Below are 23,118 nucleotides of genomic sequence, written 5' to 3'. Positions count from 1 at the left end.
TTGATTCTGGAGTCTTTTCTCATTCAACTTCATTTATATGAGTAATGGATCAAGAGACTGTAAATTTTTTTCTTTTTCCAGGTCTATCACTAACTTGTGCCCTTAGGCAGAGTCCATTTCTTAGGAAAATCCACTTCCTCTTTGGTATCTAAGATTATTTGTCCTACTTACTTTGAAGGGTGGCTGTGAGGGCAAAATCAGCTGTGAATAACAAGCTTTTTAACTGGACAGGGTGCAGTGAATGCTCATGTAAGAGGTGGTTGTTTCCTATAGAAGGCAGTGGAGCAGGTTACCTGGGTCTACATACTAACCTTATCAAAGAAGCTAAACGAAGTAAGTAATTTAACTTCTCTGCACCTCAGTTTCCTCAAATGTAAAAGAGGAGTAATAATTTACCTATTTCATCAAGCTGTTGACAGAACAAAACGGAATAACATTATGAATAGCAATTAGCACACCAGAAAATTAGCAATATTATGATCCGTATCACAGAGGGCAGAAGTTGGGAACCTTCATTCTACCTCTGGTAGGGCAATCCCAGTCATGGCTCCAGATCCTACCTGGCAGAAGGGAAGCGGCTGACATCTCCTCTGGCAAAAGTGAAGCATCGAAGATTTGGACTGCAGGCTGGGGACAGGGTTGCAGAGTGGCCATTCTCAGGCTCCAATTCCCAGCAGGAGATGGCATCACTCACAAAGTCCCTGGCACTCAGCTGCTCCAGCTTAGCACTCACATGGTCCCAAGCAGCAAAATTATTGACAAGTGCACCATACTTCTGTTCTGAGAGAAGACTGACACGAATCGATGGCCAAAGATCCCCAAACTGCACACTGTAGGTCATGTCAAAATTCTGCAGAGCAAGCTGGCTGGCAGGGAATTTGGGCTCTGTTGCTGCCTAAAAGAGAAAGGGCAGTCTTCCCAGTCTTGCCTCTATTCCCTACTGTCTGACCCCACCAGTATCTCAGAGCTCAGGGGCAAACTTTGATCCAGTTAGTATCCACTCCCACCTTTGCATCTGCCTCTACCTAACAAAGAAGTATAAGAGAGAAAAATGGTAAGGAATTGGCCTTCCTATCTTAGGTCTATGAAAGGAAGCAAAGGAATCTCTAGCTCTCACCATATGTCGGTCTTTTTGTTTCTGGGGATTGAACCCAAGGGTCCTTAACCACTGATCCAAACTTCTACTGGCTCTGTTCAAGAGTCCTCTCTTGAATGACCATTCTCTTAAATTCCTCTTAACTCCAGACTGGCCCCCATCTCCACCTGCAGTGGTGGGGATTGAACTCAGGGCATTGAGCATGCTATGCAAGTACTCTAATGTTGAGCTTCACCCCAGCCTAAGACCCCCCTGGGTTCAAGCTCCAGTGCCACAAAATAATAAAAATTAAAAAATAAAACTTATGAAGTTATTTTTGGAATTTTCCACTTAAGATCTTCAGACCATGGTTGCCTGTGGTTACCTGAAATTATGGAAAGCAAAACCATGGATTAAGGGCACTACAGTATTTATTTCTGAAATAAACTATGGTGGTCCTGGGAAGGCTTTGGGTTTAAAATCAAAACACTTTTCCTCTAAACAGCCCTTCTACTTTCTAAAGTCTGTTATGTCTACTAGCTTACCTGAATACAACAATAGTAGCCCTACGGAAAATACAAAAAAAAAAAATAATAATAACTTTCCACAACTGATGAAGAGATGATAGTAACTTACCAAAGATTATGCAGTGTCTGGAATCATAATGCTCTGAATCAAAGTGTTGAGGGTAATTTGGGGAGAGTTCCCAGACTCTAAGAAGGGTAGGATAAGGAGAGTTCACAGAACCTTGAGATATGAATCAAGACAGAGACTTCTAGGATGACTGCTATGGGGACAGCAGTGAGGGACATAAGTCAGGTTTGAAGAAAATAAAGGTAGATTAAAAGGCAAATGAAGACTTCAGATGAGGAGTCCACAAATTGGTCCTGGTTGCTGCAGATGGAATACTTGTTATCGCTGGTAGTCTGTCTTGTTACCAGTCTTCTGACTTGGCCCTTAGGTTTTGTTAGTGCGGGGACTCTTGCTTCGACCTTGACCTTTCTTCTTGTTTTGGGGACTCTTGCTCCTGCCCTGACTTTTACCATTACGGGGACTCTTGCTCTTTTTCCGACTTCGACCATGGTCGGAACTCTTGCTCTGGTCCTGACTGCTGTCAACCTGGGGACTCTCAGTCTCGTCCTCTACTTTACTTTGACCCCGGCTCTGATTTCTGTTATCTTGTGGACTCTGGCTCCGACTTCTGCTATGGTACGGACTCGAGCTCTGGCTCCCACTTTCACTATGCTTTGGACTCTTGATATTACTTTTTTTTTTTGGAGACAGTCCTGTTGTTGCTCTCATTAACATGATTTTCACTGGTAACAATGGATGAACTACAGCTGGGATCATTGCTACAGATAGAGTTCTTGGGTGAAGGCAAAGGACAGCTGTAGGGGATCTGGAGTGGCATTCTGGAGGGGCCTTGAGAGGCCACAGAATAGTTATGAAGGCCACAGGGGATAGTATCAGGATAGGGCCGAGCTCGGGGAATAATGGGTAAAGACTGGGGGTCAAAGGGTGTTCTCAGAGGGATAAAAGAATAGATATGGGTAGAACAAGGAGGCGCCACAGGCTTGCAGTGGAGTACAGGTGGACCCCTGGGAGTGCCATAGGTGCCACAGGGAGGAACTGTAGAGCAATTGAGGGAACCAGGAAGTTGGCAGGGATGGGAGGTGGTGGGAACCACAGAGTATAGGTGGGTATTGCAGGGGGGAACTAAGGGAGGTCGATGAGCATTGCTCTTAGGATAACTATTGGGTATGACAGGATCACAAGGAAGGCAAAGGGGAAGGGAAGTAGGGACAATAGTTTTGACGATTCCAGGGCACATAGCAGGTAAGGCAGTTCCTGGGGGAAGTTCTTTTGGGCAAGAATTTAAAGGAGTTGTGACAGATGGCTCCACACGAGGACCAGAGAAGCAGGAGGGAGGCAGAGGAGAGGTGCCAGCCTCAGAGGGCTTGGGATGGCCAGAAGTGTGCTGGGGAGTGTTAACTACGGAGTGACATTTGTGGAGAATATGCTGCTGTCTTAAATCTGAGAATTTGGGGGACTTCATTTGTGGGGAAACTGGGGTAGGGAGAGGAGGTTCATTATAGCTTCTGCGGGGGGCTGACTGGGGTGGAGCTATAAACTGGTTGCCCAAGTGTGAAGAATAGCACAGGCCAGAATAGGGACACTGGGGAAGAGACGATTCTGGAGGACAGGGAGGACCAGAAATCACAGTGCCTGGGGTTACAAAGAGGTAAGAGCTCTGGTCAGTCTCCCAGGAGAGAAGGGGATCAAAGCAAGGCTTCCCGGAAACCTGAGACTGAGGTGAACAAGGAGAACCCTTACTCTCAGGAGATAGGTGTATGGCACAGTAAGCGGTCCCAGGGGCAGATATGTGGGCCTCTGGGGGAAGATGAAAAGAGCCCTCCTCAGGTGAGTTAGGAGAGCCAGACATGCCCGCCTGAGAAGAAAGTTGGCAGCCACAATTTTTCCCAATGGACTGGTCAAGCTGTGGTTTGGGTTCACAAGAATCTGGAAGCTTAAGGTGGCCCTGATAAAGGCTGCCAGTAGCTGGGGAAGATGCTGGGGAAAGAGGAGGGTCATTATAACTTCTCCCTGAGGACCAGTGAGAAAGGAGAGGGGAAGTCATGGTCCCAATTTCCAAAACCTTATGAGAAATGATTGGAGAAAATATAGGTCTAGTTTCCATGGGCCGGTGAACAAGGGGAGATGAAATTATGAGGCTAGTTCCTGGGGGCCTATGAGTAAGAGGAGGTGAAATTATGGGACAAGTTCCCTGGGAACCCTGAATAAAGGGAGGTGAAATCAAGGGGCCAGTTTCTAAGCAAACATGAGTGAGTTGAGGAGAGGTCACCGGGCTGGTTCCTGGGGCCTGATGAGTGACAGGAGAGGTCACCTGACCGCAGCAACAGTGGTAAGGTTGCTGCTCAAAGTAAGGACTTGGAGGACAAGGATGCTGCTTTCTTGGGGAATTGATCCAGCTGCAAACCGTGCTCCGCTGACGGACAGAGGGTGACTCCGGAAAGCCGAACCGGTCAAAACATGGGTTTGTAGGAGATGAACTAGAGTGTCTGGGCCCGTGGCAGTACGGCCTTCCAACGTGTGGGGAAGAACAGGGTTCAAAAGAACATCTCTCCTGTGGGGGTGGGGGTGGGGGCGGGGAAGAGATCCGAGGAGGTAAGCTGGGGGACATGCCGGTGAAGCAAGAGCAAGGGTCTTTGGGGGGAGGGGGGTTTTTGCACCTTTTGCCTGCATTTGGGGAAGGACCCACAGTTTGGTTATGGTGGTCGCTGTAACCTGTTTTGGACGCCTGAGGCAGCTCGAGGGTGAGGAGGGGGCTCAATCTTTTCCCGCAGGGCAACGGACACCCAGGAGGGGGAGGGAAATCGTTAGTACGTTTTTCGAAGGGTGAGGTCAACCCAGTTGAAAGTTCAAGAAGGAAAGGAGGATTAGAAGTCATGGGGGGAGGGGGGAGAAATAAAAAGGGAGGAAAGGGTGAGGGATGGGGGAGAGGAAGGGAAGAGGAAGGGAAGAGGAGGGGGTAATGAGGGCCCAGGGAAAAGTAAGCACAGGAGAGAAAAGATGGTGACATAACGGAAAGAATGAGGGCGGAGATGATGACGTAACTTAGAGAGGCGGAGTCGGGACACTACTACGTTAACAGGAAAAAGAGTCCAAGATTTGTGACGAATAAAAGGCAGACAGGGGGAGTGACGTAACAGACGTGAGGCGTTGACGCTCCCTGAAGGGCGGAGAGAAAGCGGCCCAGGGGTTCTAATGGGACTGGCATATCGAATTCACCTGAGGCGTCTAAGAAATGCAGAAGCTGAAAAGCTTCCCCGCTGAGACCCCGCCCAGACCTTACCCACTTCTTCTTATGTCGATGTCTTCTCGGGACCCGCGCGAAGTTCGCATGCTTCAGCAGCTCCCGGACGCCCTTCAGTATTGGCACAGCCATATCAGCGTGCGTCGCCTGGTAAATCCGACCGGAACTGCAGCTTCCGTTCCTTGGGTTCCGGGGAAATGATGTGCGCTACTTTGAAGGGTAGGAGAAGGAAAGGGGAAGGGAATTGACTCTCTCCCAGGGCTCCGCCCACCTCTAAATGCCAAGTCAAATCGCGCGAGGCCAGAGGCGTACTAGAAAAGAGCAACTTGGCACTCGTAATGTTGGCTCGGCCTAGATCCTTGGAGCAGTGCTAAAGACTCCGAAAAGGCTCTTAACCCATTTAGAGGATTAGAGAGAACCGGAGTTGGTGATTGAGTTTTGAAGTTAGGAGGAAAAAAAGTCGCAGGAAGGAATTGGGCGCTGTGGCGACGCAAGTAATCGCAGCGACTTGGGAGCCTGAGACGGGAGGAGCGCAAATTTGAGGCAAGCCCAGCAATTTATCAAGGCCCTACGCAATTCAGCGCGACCTGTCTCAAAATAAAATAAAGGATTGCGCATATAGCTCAGCGATTAAGTGCTCCTGAGTTCAATCCGCGGTACCAATAAATAAAGGGCTATGGTTGTGGCTCTGTATTAGTTTGCCTAGGATGAGGGAAGCCCTGAGTTCATATCCCCAGTAGCAGAAGAAAAAAAGACTGGGGATGTAACTTAGTGGTAGAGAGCTTGCCTAGCGTTCGTGAGACACTGACTAGGTTGATCTCTAATACAGCCAAAATAATATTTGATGGGGTACGGTGGCACACATCTGTAGTCCCAGCAACTTGAGAGGCTGAGGCCAGAAGATCGCTTAAACCCATACAATTTCTAGACCAGATTCATCTTAAAAAAAAAAAAAAAAAAAAAATGTTAATATCACTAATGTATCACAAAAATGATTAAATGTTAGGAAATTTTTAAAAATGTTTATTTTTTTAGTATTTAGGTGGATACAATATCTTTATTTTTTGTTTTTATGTGGTATTGGGGATCAAACCCAGCCCCCCCGCGCATGCCAGGCGAGCGCGCTACCACTTGAGCCACATCCCCAGCCCAAGGAAATTTAAGATATTTATTTTTTAATTGTAGTTGGACTCAATACGTTTGTTTTATTTATTTATTTTTATGTAGTGCTGAGGATCAAACCCAGGACATCGCACATGCTAGGCAAGCGCTCTACCGCTGAGCCACAACCCCAGCTCCAAATGTTAGGAAACTTTTAAGCTTACAACAGTGGGTACAAATTTTTCAAAAATCCTAATTTTTGTTTGAAAGTTTGTTTTATTACTGGGAACAAATACAGTGAATTATTTTGCTTGAAGTGACAGGCTCACTTTGTTCATTTGCCAAGAAATTCTAGCATATTAAAGTTTAATTGATTTGATTTTGTGTATTGATCTTGTATCCTGATGCAAAATTCGATCATTACTTTTGGAAATTAACTTGGTACTAACTTTTTTGGAAATCTCTTTAGATTTTGGACACAGTACCTTTATTTTATATGTTTATTTTTATGTGATGCAGGGGATTGAACCCAGTGCCTCACATGTGCTAAGCAAGTGCTCTACCACTGAGCCACAACCCTGGCCCCTGCTTCAGGCTTTTTTTAATGTCTTTTGTAAATAAGAACATTTATTTTCCATATGTCTCTCTCTCTCTCTCTCTCTCTCTCTCTCTCTCTCTCTCTCTCTCTCTCTCTTCTTTGCTTTATTCCACTGATTAGGATTTCCAGTACACTGCTGAATAAAAATGGTGGTGGAAATGTTCCTGTGTTGTTCCCATTCTTAGCCATTATGCCTTCAAGTATTTCACCATTAAATGTTAGCTGTAGTTGTGTGTGTGTGTGTGTGTGTGTGTATCCTTTACTAGGTTGAGGAGTTCCCTTTTATTCCTAGTCTACTGAGATTTTTAAAAATCATAAATGAAAAAAAAATCATGAATGATTGTTGATTTTCTTCAAGTGTTACCTCTAAACTAGATCTCTTGTCTTTTTAATTTTGGGACAGGGTCTTATCAAGTTGACCAGGCTGGGCTGGGTTTGTGGCTCAGTGGTAGAGTGCTCACCTAGCAAGTGAGGCCCTAGGTTCGATCCTCAGCACCACATAAAAATAAATAAATAAAATAAAGATATTTGTCCAACTACAATTTAAAAATAAATATAAAAAAAGAAAGTTGACCAGGCTGGTCTTTACCTTCCTCTCCTCATGCCTCAACCTCCCAAGTCACTGGGATTATAGATGGGTCCCACCTTGTCTGGCATCATATTGGCTGCTTTTTAAAAAACTTAATTCATTTTAATTAGTTATACATGACAGTAGAATGCATTTATACACTTTGATATATCATACATAGATGGGATATAACTTATTATTTTTCTGAGTGTGCAGTTTGTAGAATCACATTGGTCATGCAGTCACCTATATACATAAAGTAATAATGTCTATTTCTTTCTACTATCCTTCCTATCCCCACATCCCCTCCCCTCCCTTTACTTCCCTCTACCTCATCTAAGGTAACTCTATTCTTTTCTAATGCCCCACCACCCTTATTGTGAATTAGCAGTGGCATATTAGAGCAAACATTCAGCCTTTGGTTTTTTGGGATTGGCTTATTTCGCTTAGCATGATATTCTCCAACTCCATTTACTGGTAAATGCCATAATTTCATTCTTATTTAAAGCTGAGTAATTCCATTGAATATATATACCACATTTTCTTTTTCCATTCATCTACTGTTGAAGGGCACCTAGGTTGGTTCCATAGTTTAGCTATTGTGAATTGAGCTGCCATAAACATTGATGTGACTGCTTTACTGTAGTATGCTGACTTTAAGTCCTTTGGGTATAAACTGAGGAGTGGGATAACTGGGTCAAATGGTGATTCCATTCCAAGTTTTCTGAGGAATCTCCATAGTGCTTTTTATAGTGGTTGTACCAATTTGCAGTGCTACCAGCAATGTATGAGTGTACCTTTTCCCCCACATCCTCACCAACATTTATTGTTGCCTGTATTCTTGATGATTGCCATTCTGACTGGAGTGAGATGAAATCTTAGTGTAGTTTTGAAATTAGTTCAGGACATATTATTTTCATATATTAAATTCTCACATCTGAGTTTATGAAGGATATTTGTCTGCAGTTTTTTCTCCTAGTAATATCTTTGATTTTGTCATCATAGTAATGTCAGCTTCATAAAATGAATTTAGGAAGTGTCCCAACTTCAGAAAGAATTTGCATATGATTGGCATTATTTCATCCTTAAAAGATGGATAGAATTCAATAGTAGAGCCATCTGGGCCTGAAGTTAGATGTTTGCTTTTTTGTTATTGTTTTTGTTGTTTTTCTTTAGGGGGACGATGAGATATGAAGAAATGGAAATTTTTTTAATTATTCAGTTTCTTCAGTTGATACAGGGCAGTGGTTCTCAAACTGAAGTGATTTTGACTTTCCCTCAGAGAACATATGATCACACCTGATGACATTTTGGGTTGTTAAAACTGGTGCTTCTGGCATCTGGCATCTAACAACACTGCTAAACACTCTACAACACACCAGACAGCCCTGCCCAAAACAAAGAATAATCCAACCCACATTGTCAAGTGTGCTTAGGTTGAGAACAGTGCTTTTTAAAGTTTTTGATTCTTGCTGGGCAGGGTGGTACACGCCTATAATCCCAGCAGCTCAGGAGGGTGAGGTAGGAGGATTGAAAGTTCAAAGCCAGCCTCAGCAACTTAACAAGGCCCTAAGTAACTTAAGAGACCCTGTCTCAAAATAAAACATTAAAAGGCCCAGAGATGTGGCCCAGTGGTTAAGCACTCCTGGGTTCAGTCCCTGATACCAAAATAAATAAACAACTCTTTGTGGGGAGGGGGGATGGGGTGGGGGCAGTGTAGGGTGTGGGCAGGTAGAAGGGATTGCCAGGGGCTCTTTACTATTGAGCTACATCCCTAACCCTTTTTTTTTTTTTTTTTAAACACCAGGGTCTCATTACTTGGGGGCTTGCTAAATTGCTGAATCCGACCTTGAACTTGCTATCTTCAGTTTCCCAAACCACTGGGATTACAGGCAGGCAATACCACACCCAGTCCACCATGCGGCCAGCGCACTGGTTTCATTAATGAGGTTCTTGGCATAAAAGTTAACTAGCGAGATAGAAATAAAACACACAGACTCAGTTACCTTTTTCTATGACCAGGTCCAAGACAGCTCCCCTCTCTGGCTCCAACCTCGAACCACCCGTAGGGCAGCAAGGATTACTCAGGGCTAGCAGGAGAGAGAGCGAGCGAGCACGCCAGGGAGTAACCTTTTATTGGGGAACAAGAAATTCAGGGGAGAATTCAATCCAATGAAGGTTGAGGGGGGCCGCACTCCAAGCTCAGGGTCAGTGATTGGCCCCCGGGGTCAGTGGTCAGTCACACCCCCACACGGACGGGTTCTCTCATCAGGAGAGGGCCGGGAAAGCTCCGACACAGATTAGTCAGAGCGCCTCAGACCCAAACTGGGAGTCGCCCAATCACGTGTGAGAATGGCTCTCCACAACCCAGCAAAATATTCTTATTATTCTTGCACCAGTTTTGACATTTTGAATTGAGTGTGTGTGCTGCTGGAGATCAAACTCAGAGCCTTGCACATTCCAGACAAGTGCTCTACCAGTAGGCTATACCTCCAGCCCATGACCTGCAATTTAAAACATGACAGGTGCAGTGGCACATGCTTGTAATCCCAGGATAAGGCAGAAGGACCCCAAATTCAAGGTCAGCCTTGGCAATTTACTGAGATCATGTCTCAAAATTTAAAAAATATTTTAAAAGGGCCTAGTGATGGCCAAGAGTAGTGCACAGGCCTGTAATCCCAGCAGCTCAGGAGGCTGAGACAGGAGGATCACGAGTATGAAGCCAGCCTCAGCATTAAGTGAGGTGCTAAGCAACTCATACCGTCTTTAAATAAAACAAAATAGGACTGGGGATGTGGCTCAGTGGTAGAGTGCCTGAGTTCAAGCTCTATACTGCCCCCGCCAAAAAAAGGGATAGTGATGTATATCACACCCCTAGGTTCAATCTCCAGTGTCACAAAATAATAAAAATAAAAAAGTAAAACTTATGAATTTATTTCTGGAATTTTCCATTTAAGATCTACAGACCATGGTTGACTGTGGTTACCTGAAATTAAAGAAAGCAAAACGGTGGATTAGGGAGAACTACTGTACTTATTTCCAGAGACTGTATGGCCCACAAAGCCAAACGTATTTGCTTTCTGGAGAAAAATATCACTGACTTCTAAGTTTATAGGATATCATTACTGATATTGATAACTAGTGTATTATTCTCCCCCTTTTTTTTTTGCTACCAGGGATTGAACCCAGGGGCACTGAGTCACTGAGCCACATCTTCAGTCACTTTTATTTCTTTTCTTCTTCTTTTTTTTTTTTTATAATGTATCTTTTAAACAAATCTTTTTGTTTGTTTATTTTTATGTGGTGCTGGGGATTGAACCCAGGGCCTCATGCATGCTGGGCAAGTGCTTTACCACTGAGTTATCTCACCAGCCCACATTTTTATTTCTTATTTTGAGACGGTCCTGCCAAGTTGCTTAGGGCCTTGCTAAATTGCTAAGGCTGGTTTTGAACTTGCACTCCTCCTGTCACTGGGATTACAGGCATGTGCCAGTGCACCCATGGCTGCTTTTATCTTTATAATTTCTTTCTTTTTTTCTTTTCTTTTACAATACTGGGGATTGAACCCATGGTTTTGCACAGGTGAGGCAAGCACTGTAACACTGAACCACATCCCTAGTCCTATAATTTCTTTTTTTTTTTTTTACTTTATTATTTCTGTGTTAGTTTTTGTTTGTTTGGGGGAAGAGTTCCTTTTTCTTTGGTTCTGGGGATTGAACACAGGGCCTCCTGCATGCCAGGCAAAGCATCTACCACTGAATCTTTATTTATTTTATTTTATTTATTATTTAGAGATAGGGTCTCACTAAGTTGCTGAGGCTGGCCTCCATCTTCTGATCCTCCTGTCTTAGCCTCCCATATTGCAGAATTGACTGACCTGTAGACAACATGCCCAACCATGTTAGCTGTTTGGGGTTTTTTTTAAATATTTTTTTTTAGTTGTAGATGGACACAATATTTTTATTTTATTTATTTTTATGTGGTGCTGAGGATCAAACCCAAGTGCCTTACATGTGCCAGGCAAGTACTCTACCACTGAGTTACAACCCCAGCAAAATAAGATCCAGCTGGGTATGGTGGCACATACCTGTAATCCCAGCAACCCAGGAGGCTGAGAGAGGATCTCAGATTCAAAGCTAGCCTCAGCAATTTAGCAGTGCCCTTATGCAACTTAGCAAGACCCTGTCTCAAAATAAAAAATAAAAAGGGCTGGGGATATGGCTTAGTGGTTAAACACCCCTGGGTTTAATCCCTGGTACCAAAAATAAATAATAAGATCTAATATCTATTATGTTTACCCATATATTTGCTATTTCTGAGACCGTATATTCCTTCGTATAAATAAGTTTCCATTTGGTATCTTAAGTTTCTTTTTTCTGCAAAACATCATTTTTTATTTTATTTTTATTTATTTATTTTTTTTATTTTAATATTTTATTTTTTAGTTATCGGCGGACACAACATCTTTGTTTTGTTTTGTTTGTATGTGGTGCTGAGGATCGAACCCGGGCCGCACGCATGCCAGGCGAGCGCGCTACCACTTGAGCCACATCCCCAGCACAAAACTTCATTTTTTTTAAAAAAAATATTTTTTATATTTTTTGTCAATGTATCTTTATTTTAGTTATTTATATGTGGTGCTGAGAATTGAACCCAGTGCCTCACACATTCTAGGCAAGCGCTCCACCACTGAGCTACAACCCCAGCCCCTGCAAAACTTCTTTTAACGTTTTTTCTTTTTGCTCAGTACTGGGGATTACTCCCAGAGCGACACCACCACTGAGCTACATCCCCACCCCTTTTTATTTTCTATTTTGAGTTGGGTATCACTAAATTACTGAGGCTGGCTTCGAACTTGCATTGCCATCCTCCTGCCTCTGCCTCCTGAGCTGCTGGGATTACAAGTGTGCACCACCACACCTGGCCTCCCTAGCCCTTTTTAATTTTTATTTTGAGGTAGGAGCTCACTAATTTGTCTAGGCTGGCCTCAAGCTTGTGATCTTCCTGCTTCAGCTTCCTGAGATATTGGGATAACAGGTGTACACCACTGTGCCTGAGGGTTTTTTAATTTGTAATAATTAAAACTTTAACATACTCACTGCCATCCAATATTCAGTTGTCCCAAAACTGTCCTTAAAAACAAAAGGATTCAGTTCAGATTCACTTGCATTATCATTTTATCTCTTTGAATCTAATAGTTCTTCAGTTTTTTCTTGACCTTCAAAACCTTGACAAAAGTTAAGGATTATTTTGTAAAATGCCCAATTTTGTAGAATGACCTTTGTCAGCTTTCATGTAAGCTATTTGCCAGGTTTCTCCAGTTTACTTTCTCCTTTTATAATTCATTAGTATCCCCTTCCACACCAAAACTTACAACCAATTTAATTATTTGCATATTTATGGATTAATGGACTTTTCTTCAACAGGTTATAATCCAGTAATCTTTGTATATTTGATGCTCATACTGTCTAGATTTGGCTAATGGTTTCTGTGTACCTTTGACAGACCCCACCCTATTCTAGCACTTCCTTCTTCCTGGAACAAAATATTCATTTGTACTTTCCTTGTCTCAGCCCTGGAATCACCGGTTCACCCATTCTTCCAAAAAGCCTTGGTTCCTTTTATTGGAGAATGAAGCCCTTTTTGTGGACAGAGATAAGGAATCTATATATTCCCTACATATACACATACTTGCATCTGTATTTATTCACTAAATAAATCTATTATTTTTAGTTCCTATCAATACCACAGGGTTTTGTCCTTTTCCAATTAACCCAGGTGCCTTTTCTCATCCGATTGGATGCCAGTAACCCTCCTCCCATAACCTCTTTACTCTCCTTGCTAAGTGCTAGGGAATGAACCCAAGGGTGTTCTACCACTGAGCTACATCTCCAGCCCTTTTTATTTTTTTGAAACAGGGTCTTACTAAGTTGCCCAGGCTAGCCTTGAACTTGCAATCCTATTTCAGCTTTCCAAATAGCTGGATTATGGGAATGTGGTACTACAGCCAACTGAAAAAGATTTTTTTTTTAAAAGTAACCTTGTGGGGCTGGGGTTGTGGCTCAGTGGTAGATCAACTGCCTAGCATGTGTGAGCACTGGGTTTAATTCTCAGCACCACATATAAATAAATAAAATAAAGGTCCATTGACAACTAAAAAATTTTTTTTAAAAGTAGCCTTGTTAGGGCTGGGGATGTGGCTCAAGCAGTAGCGTGCTCGCCTGGCATGCGTGCGGCCCGGGTTTGATCCTCAGCACCACATACAAAGATGTTGTGTCCGCCGAAAACAGAAAAATAAACATTAAAAAATTCTCTCTTAAAAAAAAAAAAAAAAGTAGCCTCGTTAGACACTAAAACCGAAATGCTATCAAAATCCAGGTGGCAGTGACGCCCACAACTCAGGAGGCTGAGGGAAGAGGATTACAAGTTCAAAGCTAGCCTCAGCAACTCACCAAGGCCCTAAGCAACTTAATGAGACCCTGTTTTAAAATGAAAAAGAAAAGGGCTAGGGATGTGGCTCATGGCTGAGCACCCCTCAGTTCTGTCCCCAGTACCAAAAAACAAAACAAAAAGCTCTCAAAAGATTTGAGATAAGAGAAACTTTTGTATGAACAAGAATTTTAATATTGAGCAATTACTATTTGTGACAAAGTATCACTAAGGAGATACATGGCAGGTGATGGGTACATGAGGGTTGATTATTCTCTTTTAATGTAGTTAAAAATTAAAAAAAAAAAAAAAATTCTGCAGATGTGGTGGTGCACACCTGTACTCTCAGCAGCATGGGAGGCTGAGGCAGGAGGATTACAAGTTCAAAGCCAGCCTTAGCAACTTAGCAAGGCTCTAAGCAACTCAGCAAGACCTGTTTCTAAATAAAATATATAGAGGCTGGGATTGTGGCTCAGCGGTAGAGCGCTCGCCTAGCACGGACAGGACCCGGGTTGGATCCTCAGCACCACATAAAAAAATAAAATAAAGGCATTGTGTTGTGTCCATCTACACCTAAAAAATAAATATAAAAAAATAATAAATAAAATATATAAAAGGGTTGGTGATGTGGCTTAGTGGTTAACTGCCCCTGGGTTCAATCTCAAAAAAAAAAAAAATCTAAATTAGGGAGGTAGCTTGCTAGCAGAGCACTTGCCTAGCATGTAAAAAGCACTGAGTTTAAAAGCCTAGCACTGCAAGAAAAAGAAAAAAAAAAAAGTAAGTATTTCTGCACCGGGGAAAAAATAAACACTAAATTTTGAAAAAAGGACATGAGGCAGGTCTGCAGATCATAGGATTTTTATTAAAATGCAATCAGTTATACAGATGCTACTTGCCTAAAGCCAAAATCCATGAGATTCACATGAACTTACGGTTATACAAATTAGAAAACAAATGCATGTTCAAAACCACAAGGAAATATCCTGATGCCCCGTGATGAAGGCTGCAGTGATTGAGAATGCACATTTATTTCAAGCTATTAAACAGTTTGTGGGCCACCTAGATGGAAAGAACAGAAAGTTATCAGTTGGCAGTTTTAATGTCATGGCTTGCAAGGAAGGTCCTTCATGACCTGGAATAGTACTGACTCCTTTCTCATCATTCCCTTTATATAACTGAGATAATGAACTCCCTTCAGTTGCCTCAGTTGATCCCTTCTATCTGGAATCCTCCCACTTTTTTTCATCTTTATTCTTTAGAACTGGCATGTCATTTCCTGCAAGGACCTAAATAAAGCCCCTAACACCACACAAATCTGCCCCTCCTGCCTTCCTCACAGAAACTCATACTTCCTATCCCAATGATAATATTTACTTATTAATTCAACAAAGATTTATAGAACACCTACTCTATGATAGGTATTGTTCTAAGTGCTAAGTTATAACTTAACAAAACACCATGTCTCTGTTGTTTACAGAACAGAGTAATGAGGGAATATAATGAGCACATAAATAAGGCAGCTTCTGATAGTGGTAAATGTTACAAGGAAAATAAAATGGGGAAAGGGTGTGAGGTGAGACAGTTTGAAAGTGGGGGGGGGGATGTCGTCAGTGAATACCATTCTGAGGTTATAATCTTTCCTAGATTTATCTATGTTGTAGCATGTTCAGTACTTCATTTTTTAAAAAAACTGTGGTAAAAATGCATTCCTCTGGCATTAAGTACAGGTACACTGTTCTGCAACCAATGAGCTCCATAACCTTTAAATTTTCCCAAACTGGAATTCTACTCATTAAACATAACTCTATATTTTCCCTCCTCACAGATCTTGTCTACCACCCTTTATTTTCTGTCTCTGTGAATGTGATACCTTAGTTACCACAGTGGAATGATAAAATCTTTTTTTTTTTTTTTTGGTACTAGGCATTGAACCCAGGGGCACTTAACCACCCAAGCCACATCCCCTTTTTGAAAATATTTTGAGACAGGGTCTCGCTCAGTTGCTTAGGGCCTTGCTAAGTTGCTGAGACTGGGTTTTTTTTTTTTTTTTTTTTTTTAGTTTTATGGGGACACAATATTATTTATATTTATGTGGTGCAGAGGATTGAACTTAGTGCCTCATGCATTCTAAATGAAAAATCTACCACTGAGCCACAACCCCAGCCCCCAAAGGCTGGGTTTGAACTCAAACTCTTCCTGCCTCAGCATCTGAAGTTGCTGGGATTACAGGCATGCACCACTGCACCTGGCTAAAATATTTGTCTTTTATGATACAATTATTTCATTTGTCATAATGTCTTCAAAGTTCAGGCATATTGTAGCATGTGTCAGTTTTCTTTTTTTAAGAGGAATTGCCAGACTGGCTACAAAATTTACATTGCCACCAGCAGTGTATTAGGTTTCTAATTTCTCCACATCCACTCCAATGCTTGTTACTTGGTATGTTCATTTTTTTGTTTTGTTCTAGTTTTGCAGTGGTAAGGATTAAACCCAGGGCTTTGTACATGCTAAATGAGTGCTCTACCATTGAGCTATATACCCCTAGCCCTCTGATTTGCATTTCCCTAAAGGCTAATGATGTTAATCATCATTTTTTTTTTTTTTTTTTTTTTTTTGCTGCTAGGGATTTAACCCAGGGCATCTAACATGCTAAGCAATATACCTCTGAGCTGCACCACAGGCCATGTCGAACATCTTTTCATATACCTACTGACCACCCAGTCAGTTTTTGTGTGTCGAGGGGAGGGTGGGGGGAGGGCGGGGTACTGTGGATTGAACTCAGGGGCACTCAACATGAGCCCTATTTTGTATTTTATTTAGAGACAGGGTCTCACTGAGTTGCTTAGTGCCTCGTTTTTGCTAAGGCTGGCTTTGAACTCGTGATCCTCCTATCTCAGCCTTCCGAGCCACTGGAGTTACAGGCAGGCACCACCGTGCCCGGCCCAGTCAGTTTTAATAGAAGCAACCATATCAAACTGCCTACATGGAATTTACTTAAAATACCTTTCTGTATAAGAAAGAGTCAAGCCCAAATCTGCTTTTAAAATAAATAAATAAATGACCAACTACTATGTACTGTTATGTACAAGACACATTGAAGGATATAAATAACAGACTGTTACTTTAGGGTACAAAACAGCCAGTTGCAATGGCACACCCTGTAATCCCAGTGACTCAGGAGGCTGAGGTAGGAGGATTCAAAGTTTGTGGCCAGCCCTAGTAACTTAGTGAGACGCTGACTCAAAAAGGGTGGTGGTGGGGGGAAGAACTGGGGGGCTGGGGTTGTAGCTCAGCAGTAGAGTGCTTGCCTAGCACGGGCCCTGGGTTCCATGCAAGGCCCTGGCTTCCATCCTCAGTACCACTCAAAAATAAATAAAATAAAGGTATTGTGTCCAACTACAACTAAAAAATAAATATTAAAAAAAAAAGAAAGAGGGCTGGGGTTGTGGCTTACATGTGTGAGGCACCAGGTTTGATTCTCAGCCCACATATGAATAAATGAATAAAATAAAGGTCCATCAACAACTAAAAAATATTAAAAAAAAAAAAAAAAAAGAAAGAATTGGGGATGTAGTTCAGTCGTGTAGTGCCCCTGCATTCAATTCCCAGTATCAAAAAATACAAATAAAAATAAAGGACTAAGGATGTGGTTAATTTTGATTGCCCCAGGTTCAATCCCACCTACCAAAAAGGGAAAAGGGTTCAAAAATCAATGGGCATGGTGGTGCACGCCTGTAAGCTTAGCTACTTGGAAGGTTAAGGCAGGAGGACCCAAGTTCAAGGCCAACCTAGGCAACTTAGTGAGATCCTATCTTAAAAAATAAAAAGGGCTACAGTTATAGTTCAGTGGTAAAGCACCCTTAGATTCAGTCCCCAGTAATGGGGGGGGGGGGGCACAAAATCAGAACTGCAGGTATAATTCAGTAGTAGAACACTTGCCTAAGCAGGCAAAGGCCCTCGGTTTGATCCCCAATACTACAACAACAACAACAACAAAAAAAACAGCTTTCTTACTATGTAGCAGTACACATTAATATATCAATTTTTAATTAATTAATTAATTAGTTAACATATATGTGGTGCTGAAGATCGAACCCAAGGCCTCACATATGCCAGGCAAGTGCTCTACCTCTAAGCCACAACTCCAGCCCCATCATTTTTTTTTTTTTTTGAGTCTCAGCTTCTATTGTAAAATGGCATAATGATAACTATCTCCAGTATAAGTGGTAATGATTTAGGTAAGATTATATAAAATGCTTGGCATTGTACTTGTCATACTGCTATCTGGGAAGACTGTCAGCACCAAATGTCCCTGACCATTGTAAGCTTTCTACTTCCTGACTTCAAACTGACTTACACAGTGGTCCCTTGCATGCAAGAAGTCAAAGAGCTCCTCTGTGCAATCCTCTTCTGTCTGTGATCGGGAGGATACACGCTCATCACAGAGCTCTAGGCGCTCCCGGGCCTTTATACATTTCTCCAGCTGCTCGCATTGCTCTCTCACTGTTGTTAGGGGATCCTGAAAGACAGAGAGAGAGAGAGAGAGAGAACAAAATGGAGGATACAGGAGAGATACACCAAACACACATGCTTTGCTAATATAACCACCAAACCAAGGTGCTGCCTCTGAATTACCGTGCAGAAGGCCAGCAGGCAGAGCCACACTGCTGCCAGAAAGGGCAAAATAGGGTCTCCCATTCAATTCTGATGCTAAGTAGTAGGGAAAAGTTTCACATTCCTGCCTTCCAAGGTTGTCAGTATGCACTGAAAGCCTCAGTCCTATCTGAAAAACAAGGTGGTAAAGGAAACCTGGCCAAACTTGAAGTAGCTCTATTGGAGGCTTTACTCGTTAACACAGCATTTTAGTGTAAGTCATGTCTAAAATTTCAATTTCCCTTGCCTGAGAACCAGGCCTATTCCATCCCAGCTACCCAGCTAGAAAGACCATGCTAACACAGAGAACCCTTCAGAAAAGTTCCTTCCAGAGTTCTTTATTAAACCACACATAGCTTCCTAGTATGACCAAAGAAGCCCCAAGACCAAATTTCCAGACACACTCCCAAACACTCCATTACAAAGTAGTGTTAAAGCTTTATTCCACCCTGTTATTCAAAAATGTCCTCAGTTTTTCATGCTTTTATGAGATGGGTCCAAACCTGAGACAGCTCTTACCACTAATTCCTCCTCTTCCTCTTCTTCCTACAAAAGGAAAACAAAATTAATGTCAGCCGCAATTTTATGACATACATTTTCCCAATCATATTGATGTTATAATTACTGAGAATAGACATATTAATCATGTTTTTTTTTAATTTTCTGTATTTTACAAAATTTTGACTTTTTAGGAATATTGCTGCTAATCTGAGAGCTAATCCTGCCTTCCCAAGGCTAATAGTTAATTAGAGGAGCATACAACTTGCCTAGAAACACATCTTTCATTCATATGCAACCTAATCAATCCAAAGCCTATATAGCAAACATCTTCCTTTATGTAAATCTCATACACAAAGTTCCCCTTTCTTAGATCACCTTAAGGCCAAACACAGGGTCAGCCCCCTAGGCCAGAGCTCTCCAAAATTATTCAAACTATCCATTCGCAAACTTGATCAAGCTTGCCTCCACTGCCTCACCCATTCCTTCCACAATACAAGGCTCTGAGCCATACTTTTCCTCTGATTCCTTCTTCTGCTTACTTCCCTATGTAACACCCCCCCACACACACACACTGTGTGCGGCATGCCCGATTCTCAGGAACTATAATAAACTCTTTCAAAGGCAGTTGTTTTGCAGGCTGTGGTGGCAATGAACAATGACAGATAAAATAGAAAATGCAAGATGTGATCATTATTATTATATGTGTCAGGCACTATGATGTCTGGCAATGAGCAAAGAATGTTGAATCACAAACCTGTAGTCCCTGATACTTAGGAGGCTGAGAGAGAATCCCAAATTTGGGGCCTGCCAAGAAAACACACACACACACACACACACACACAAAAGATGGGGGGAGGTGGAGCACTGGAAATGTAACTCAGACCAAGAATGCTCCAGGGTTTAATACTAATATACACTCCCACATAAAAAAGGCAGTTGTCTTCATGTCTGTCACCTTACTATACCTGATTAAAACAAATCTCAAGAATATTTCAAGACACAGTCTTACTTTCATTACCAAAAACCTAAGTGTGCATGACAGTCTACAGTTTATAAAGCACCTTCATGTCTGTTATGATTTGATTAATTACAACAATCCCTTAAGTAATCCCAGTTTAGAGATCACATACAATAATTAGGCATTTTATGATATAGACTCAAGCTGTCAGATGTTTATAATGGGACCTACAGAACTTTTAAGTCCAGAACTGCTAGAAATAGCTAACTTTTAGTCCTTATTTTCCAAACCAAATTAGAAGGAAAGCCAATTTTTTCTGGGCTTTGAACTTGAATTTGAAATATGAAAATGCTCAAACCTAAAACTTCTTTTTTTTTTAAAAAAAATATTTATTTATTTATTTTTTTAGTTTTCAGCGGACACATCTTTGTTTGTACGTGGTGCTGAGGATCGAACCCGGGCCGCACGCATGCCAGGCGAGCGCGCTACCGCTTGAGCCACATCCCCAGCCCCAAACCTAAAACTTCTGCAGCCAAAATTTAACCAAAGATGATTTTATGGTCAGTGCTTTTTGGCTTGTGGATCCATATAAGTGCACTAAAGATCTACATAACTCTACTTGTTAGCTTGGAAATACCAGGCCCTACCTATTCTGATTCAAGCACACAACTTTTAAATTTTTAGGTTAGGTTAGTAACAAGTTGCCCACAGTAGCATCAGCATAGGTCTAAATCTGCTGCAGAGTCAAGTGTGATCAGTATCTCAAGGACTTGTCAGAAATAAGATATTTGGCTGGGTCTGGTGGCAAATGCCTGTACTCCCAGCAGCTCAGGAGTCCGAGGCAGGAGAATCAAAGTTCAAAGCTAGCCTTAGCAACTTAGAGAGCCCCTAAGCAACTTAGACTGTCTCAAAATAAAGAAGACCTGGGGATGTGGCTTTAGTGGTTAAACAGCCCTGGGTTCAATTCCTAGCACCAAAAAAAAAAAAAAAAAAAAAAAAGATATTTGCCTCGCATGCAGGTGTTTATATTTAGGGGAAAGGGAAAAAATAAAAAATATAAAAAAAAAATTATATGTATGTATGTATATATATATATATATATATATATATATAGAGAGAGAGAGAGAGAGAGAGAGAGAAATAAAAAGAACAGGATCAACAACCATTATGTTTTCAAAATAATACAATCTCCTCTACTATTAGAAGGGATCAAAGCTCACAAAGCTGCAAGTAAAGGGTATGCTGATTCAACTTTTAAGCAGGTACTTATTCTCACATTGTCAAAAGTTTTTCATAAATGTGAAGATGTTATATAGAATGTAAATTCTGCTTTTTTCGGGGGGGCAGGGGGTGTTATTCGAGATTGAATTCAGGGGCACTCATCCTCTGAGCCATGTCTCCAGCCCTATTTTGTATTTTATTGAGAGACAGGGTCTCACTACCCTAAGTTGCTTAGCACCTCACCATTGCTGAGGCTGGTTTTGAACTCGTGATCCTCCTGTCTTAGCCTCCCCAGCCGCTGGGATTACAGGCATGCGCCACCACACCCAGCTCTGCTTTTTATTTATTTTTTTTAACAAATATTTTTAGTTATAGATGGATGCAAAACCTTTATTTTTATGTGGTGCTGAGGATCAAACCCAGTGCCTCACATGAACTAGGCAAGTGCTCTACCACTGAGCAACAATTCCAGCCCCCAAATTCTGCTTTTTCATTAAACATTGTTTCTTTCTCTCTCTTTTCTTCTTTTTTTTGGGGGGATGGGGGCGGGGTACCATGGATTGAACTCAGGGCCACTCAACAACTGAGCACACCCCACCCCTATTTTGTATGTTGTTATTTTTTTTAAGATTGTTTTTAATTTTATGTCTTATTTTATTTTTATTTTTTTATTTTTTAGAGAGAGAGAGAGAGAGAGAGAGAGAGAGAGAGAATTTTAATATTTATTTTTTAGTTATAGGCAGACACAACATCTTTGTTTGTATGTGGTGCTGAGGATCGAACCGGGGCCCCATGCATGCCAGGCCAGCGCGCTACCGCTTGAGCCACATCCCCAGCCCTAATTTTATGTTTTAATAAAAGCTGTCAGTGGACCTTTATTTTATCTATTTATATGCAATGCTGAGACTCACCAAGGCCCTAAGCAACTTAATGAGACCCTGTTTTAAAATAAATAAATATTTATTTTAAATAAATATTATTATGCAATACTGAGAGATTGAACCTAGGGGTGCTCTACCACTCAGGCATGCCCCCAGCTCCCTTCCTATTATCTCTTTTAGTTTATTTTGAGACAGAGTCTAGCTGAGTTGCTGAGGCTGGCCTGGAATTTAGGATTCTCCTGCTTCAGACTCCCAAACTGCTGGGATTACAAGTGTGTGCCACCACATTTTGTTATGTGTGTGTCCTTGGGCAAGATGTTACTTCACTATGCTTTTTTTTTTTAATATTTACTTTTTAGTTTTAGGCAGATACAATATCTTTATTTTTATGTGGCGCTGAGGATGAACCCAGTGCCTAGAGCACGCTAGGCGAGCTCTCTACCACTGAGCCACAACCCCAGCCCCCCTTTCTCCATGCTTTTTATCTCTTCTGTAAAAATAGCAATAATAATAGTACTTAATACCTCATAAGAATATTATATTGATTGAATGTATTAGTACACACAAAGCACTGGAATAGTAAGCAGTCAAATATTGATATTAATGATGTCGTCACCACTCAGTCTGGAAAAGAGCTCCCTCTTCCACCACAGAATTATACTGCAAGTTCCTACACTGTCCCCCCAAAATACAACTCCCTCGCCCCAAAGAAAAGAATCACTGTTTCACAGAAACTAATGCAAGGCCATATTCCCGGAACCTCCACAGATGTGGTGTAGGGACTCCTGATCAGAGATGGGGTAAAGACTAGCGTCGGTCTGTTTGGTCCACAAACCTTTAAAATACTCGACTAGCTGAAAATACGGAACTACGAAAGTTTAGTCGCTCTTGTTAATCCTTCACCACATTCACAGAACCGGGAAGCCGAGACCCAGAGGGACCAGTCCGCCACCTCTCCAAAAGTCACTCGACAAATATACGGAGAAAGGGTATTTGGAATCAGCTCTCCAGGCCCTACAAACCACAGGGGGCTAACTCTGATTAAAAGGGCCCGGGCTTTTTTGTGTTTTAGCGGGCTAGGTCCTTGGCCTCAGGGCAGTGAAAAAGGTCGAGTCGATCGCCTTGCCTGACCTCTTTGGGATCTCCGGATCCAGTCAGCATCTTTCGCTCGTCCTCCAGGCCCATGTCCGGCTACCGATTCAACACCAGCAGCAGCAACAGCGGCACCCACTCCACTTCAGGATCAAGAAGGACTCCTAAGGGTCACTCAGCGGATATCCGGCAATCTGGCCGGAAGT

At 42.1% G+C, this 23,118-nt stretch overlaps 2 protein-coding genes across 6 annotated transcripts in view; both read right to left on the bottom strand.

Moving 5' to 3' along the window:
- The window catches only part of Nsun4 (NOP2/Sun RNA methyltransferase 4), a 50,514-nt gene extending 45,265 nt beyond the window's left edge, over window positions 1-5,249 (bottom strand). Inside the window, exons 1-2 of one of the 3 annotated variants that reach the window (XM_071617801.1) lie at window positions 4,950-5,249; window positions 561-895 (exon numbers count right to left, since the gene is read on the bottom strand). In XM_071617801.1, the coding sequence (XP_071473902.1) occupies window positions 561-895; window positions 4,950-5,042 (428 nt within the window). In that variant the 5' untranslated portion in view covers window positions 5,043-5,249. Of the gene's footprint in view, window positions 1-560; window positions 896-1,711; window positions 4,210-4,949 lie in introns of those variants that run through there. The other 2 variants (XM_027937686.3, XM_071617800.1) reach the window with 2 other exon arrangements.
- A 9,199-nt stretch (window positions 5,250-14,448) lies between these two features.
- On the bottom strand, window positions 14,449-23,112 carry Uqcrh (ubiquinol-cytochrome c reductase hinge protein). 3 transcript variants are annotated; one of them, XM_027937716.3, is made up of 4 exons: window positions 22,952-23,100; window positions 18,779-18,805; window positions 17,964-18,125; window positions 14,449-14,665 (listed from the first exon to the last, which is right to left on the bottom strand). In XM_027937716.3, the coding sequence occupies exons 1-4, from the start codon at window positions 23,003-23,005 to the stop codon at window positions 14,633-14,635; spliced, it is 276 nt and encodes a 91-aa protein (XP_027793517.1). In that variant the 5' UTR covers window positions 23,006-23,100; the 3' UTR covers window positions 14,449-14,632. The 3 variants fall into 3 exon arrangements, with proteins under 3 accessions (XP_027793517.1, XP_071473900.1, XP_071473899.1); XM_071617798.1 differs by lacking the exon at window positions 14,449-14,665 and adding an exon at window positions 18,242-18,389 and having other exon boundaries at window positions 18,036-18,125; window positions 22,952-23,112; XM_071617799.1 differs by lacking the exons at window positions 18,779-18,805; window positions 22,952-23,100 and adding an exon at window positions 18,242-18,389.
- Between the last annotated feature and the right edge of the window lie 6 nt (window positions 23,113-23,118).

The sequence above is a fragment of the Marmota flaviventris genome, chromosome 10, assembly GCF_047511675.1.
Source record: "Marmota flaviventris isolate mMarFla1 chromosome 10, mMarFla1.hap1, whole genome shotgun sequence".
Classification (NCBI taxonomy): domain Eukaryota; kingdom Metazoa; phylum Chordata; class Mammalia; order Rodentia; family Sciuridae; genus Marmota; species Marmota flaviventris.
The sequence above is the reverse complement of the archived record's forward strand: the minus strand, read 5'-3'. Positions and strand labels throughout refer to the sequence as shown.

Excerpts from the sequence above, each read along its gene's own strand:
- Uqcrh (XM_071617798.1), bottom strand. The coding sequence starts at position 23,005 with ATGGGCCTGGAGGACGAGCGAAAGATGCTGACTGGATCCGGAGATCCC. Across the intron at positions 18,806-22,951 it reads GATCCGGAGATCCCAAAGAG|GAAGAAGAGGAAGAGGAGGA; the intron begins GTCAGGCAAGGC and ends TTCCTTTTGTAG. Across the intron at positions 18,390-18,778 it reads AGGAAGAGGAGGAATTAGTG|ATAGGACTGAGGCTTTCAGT; the intron begins GTAAGAGCTGTC and ends CTTGTTTTTCAG.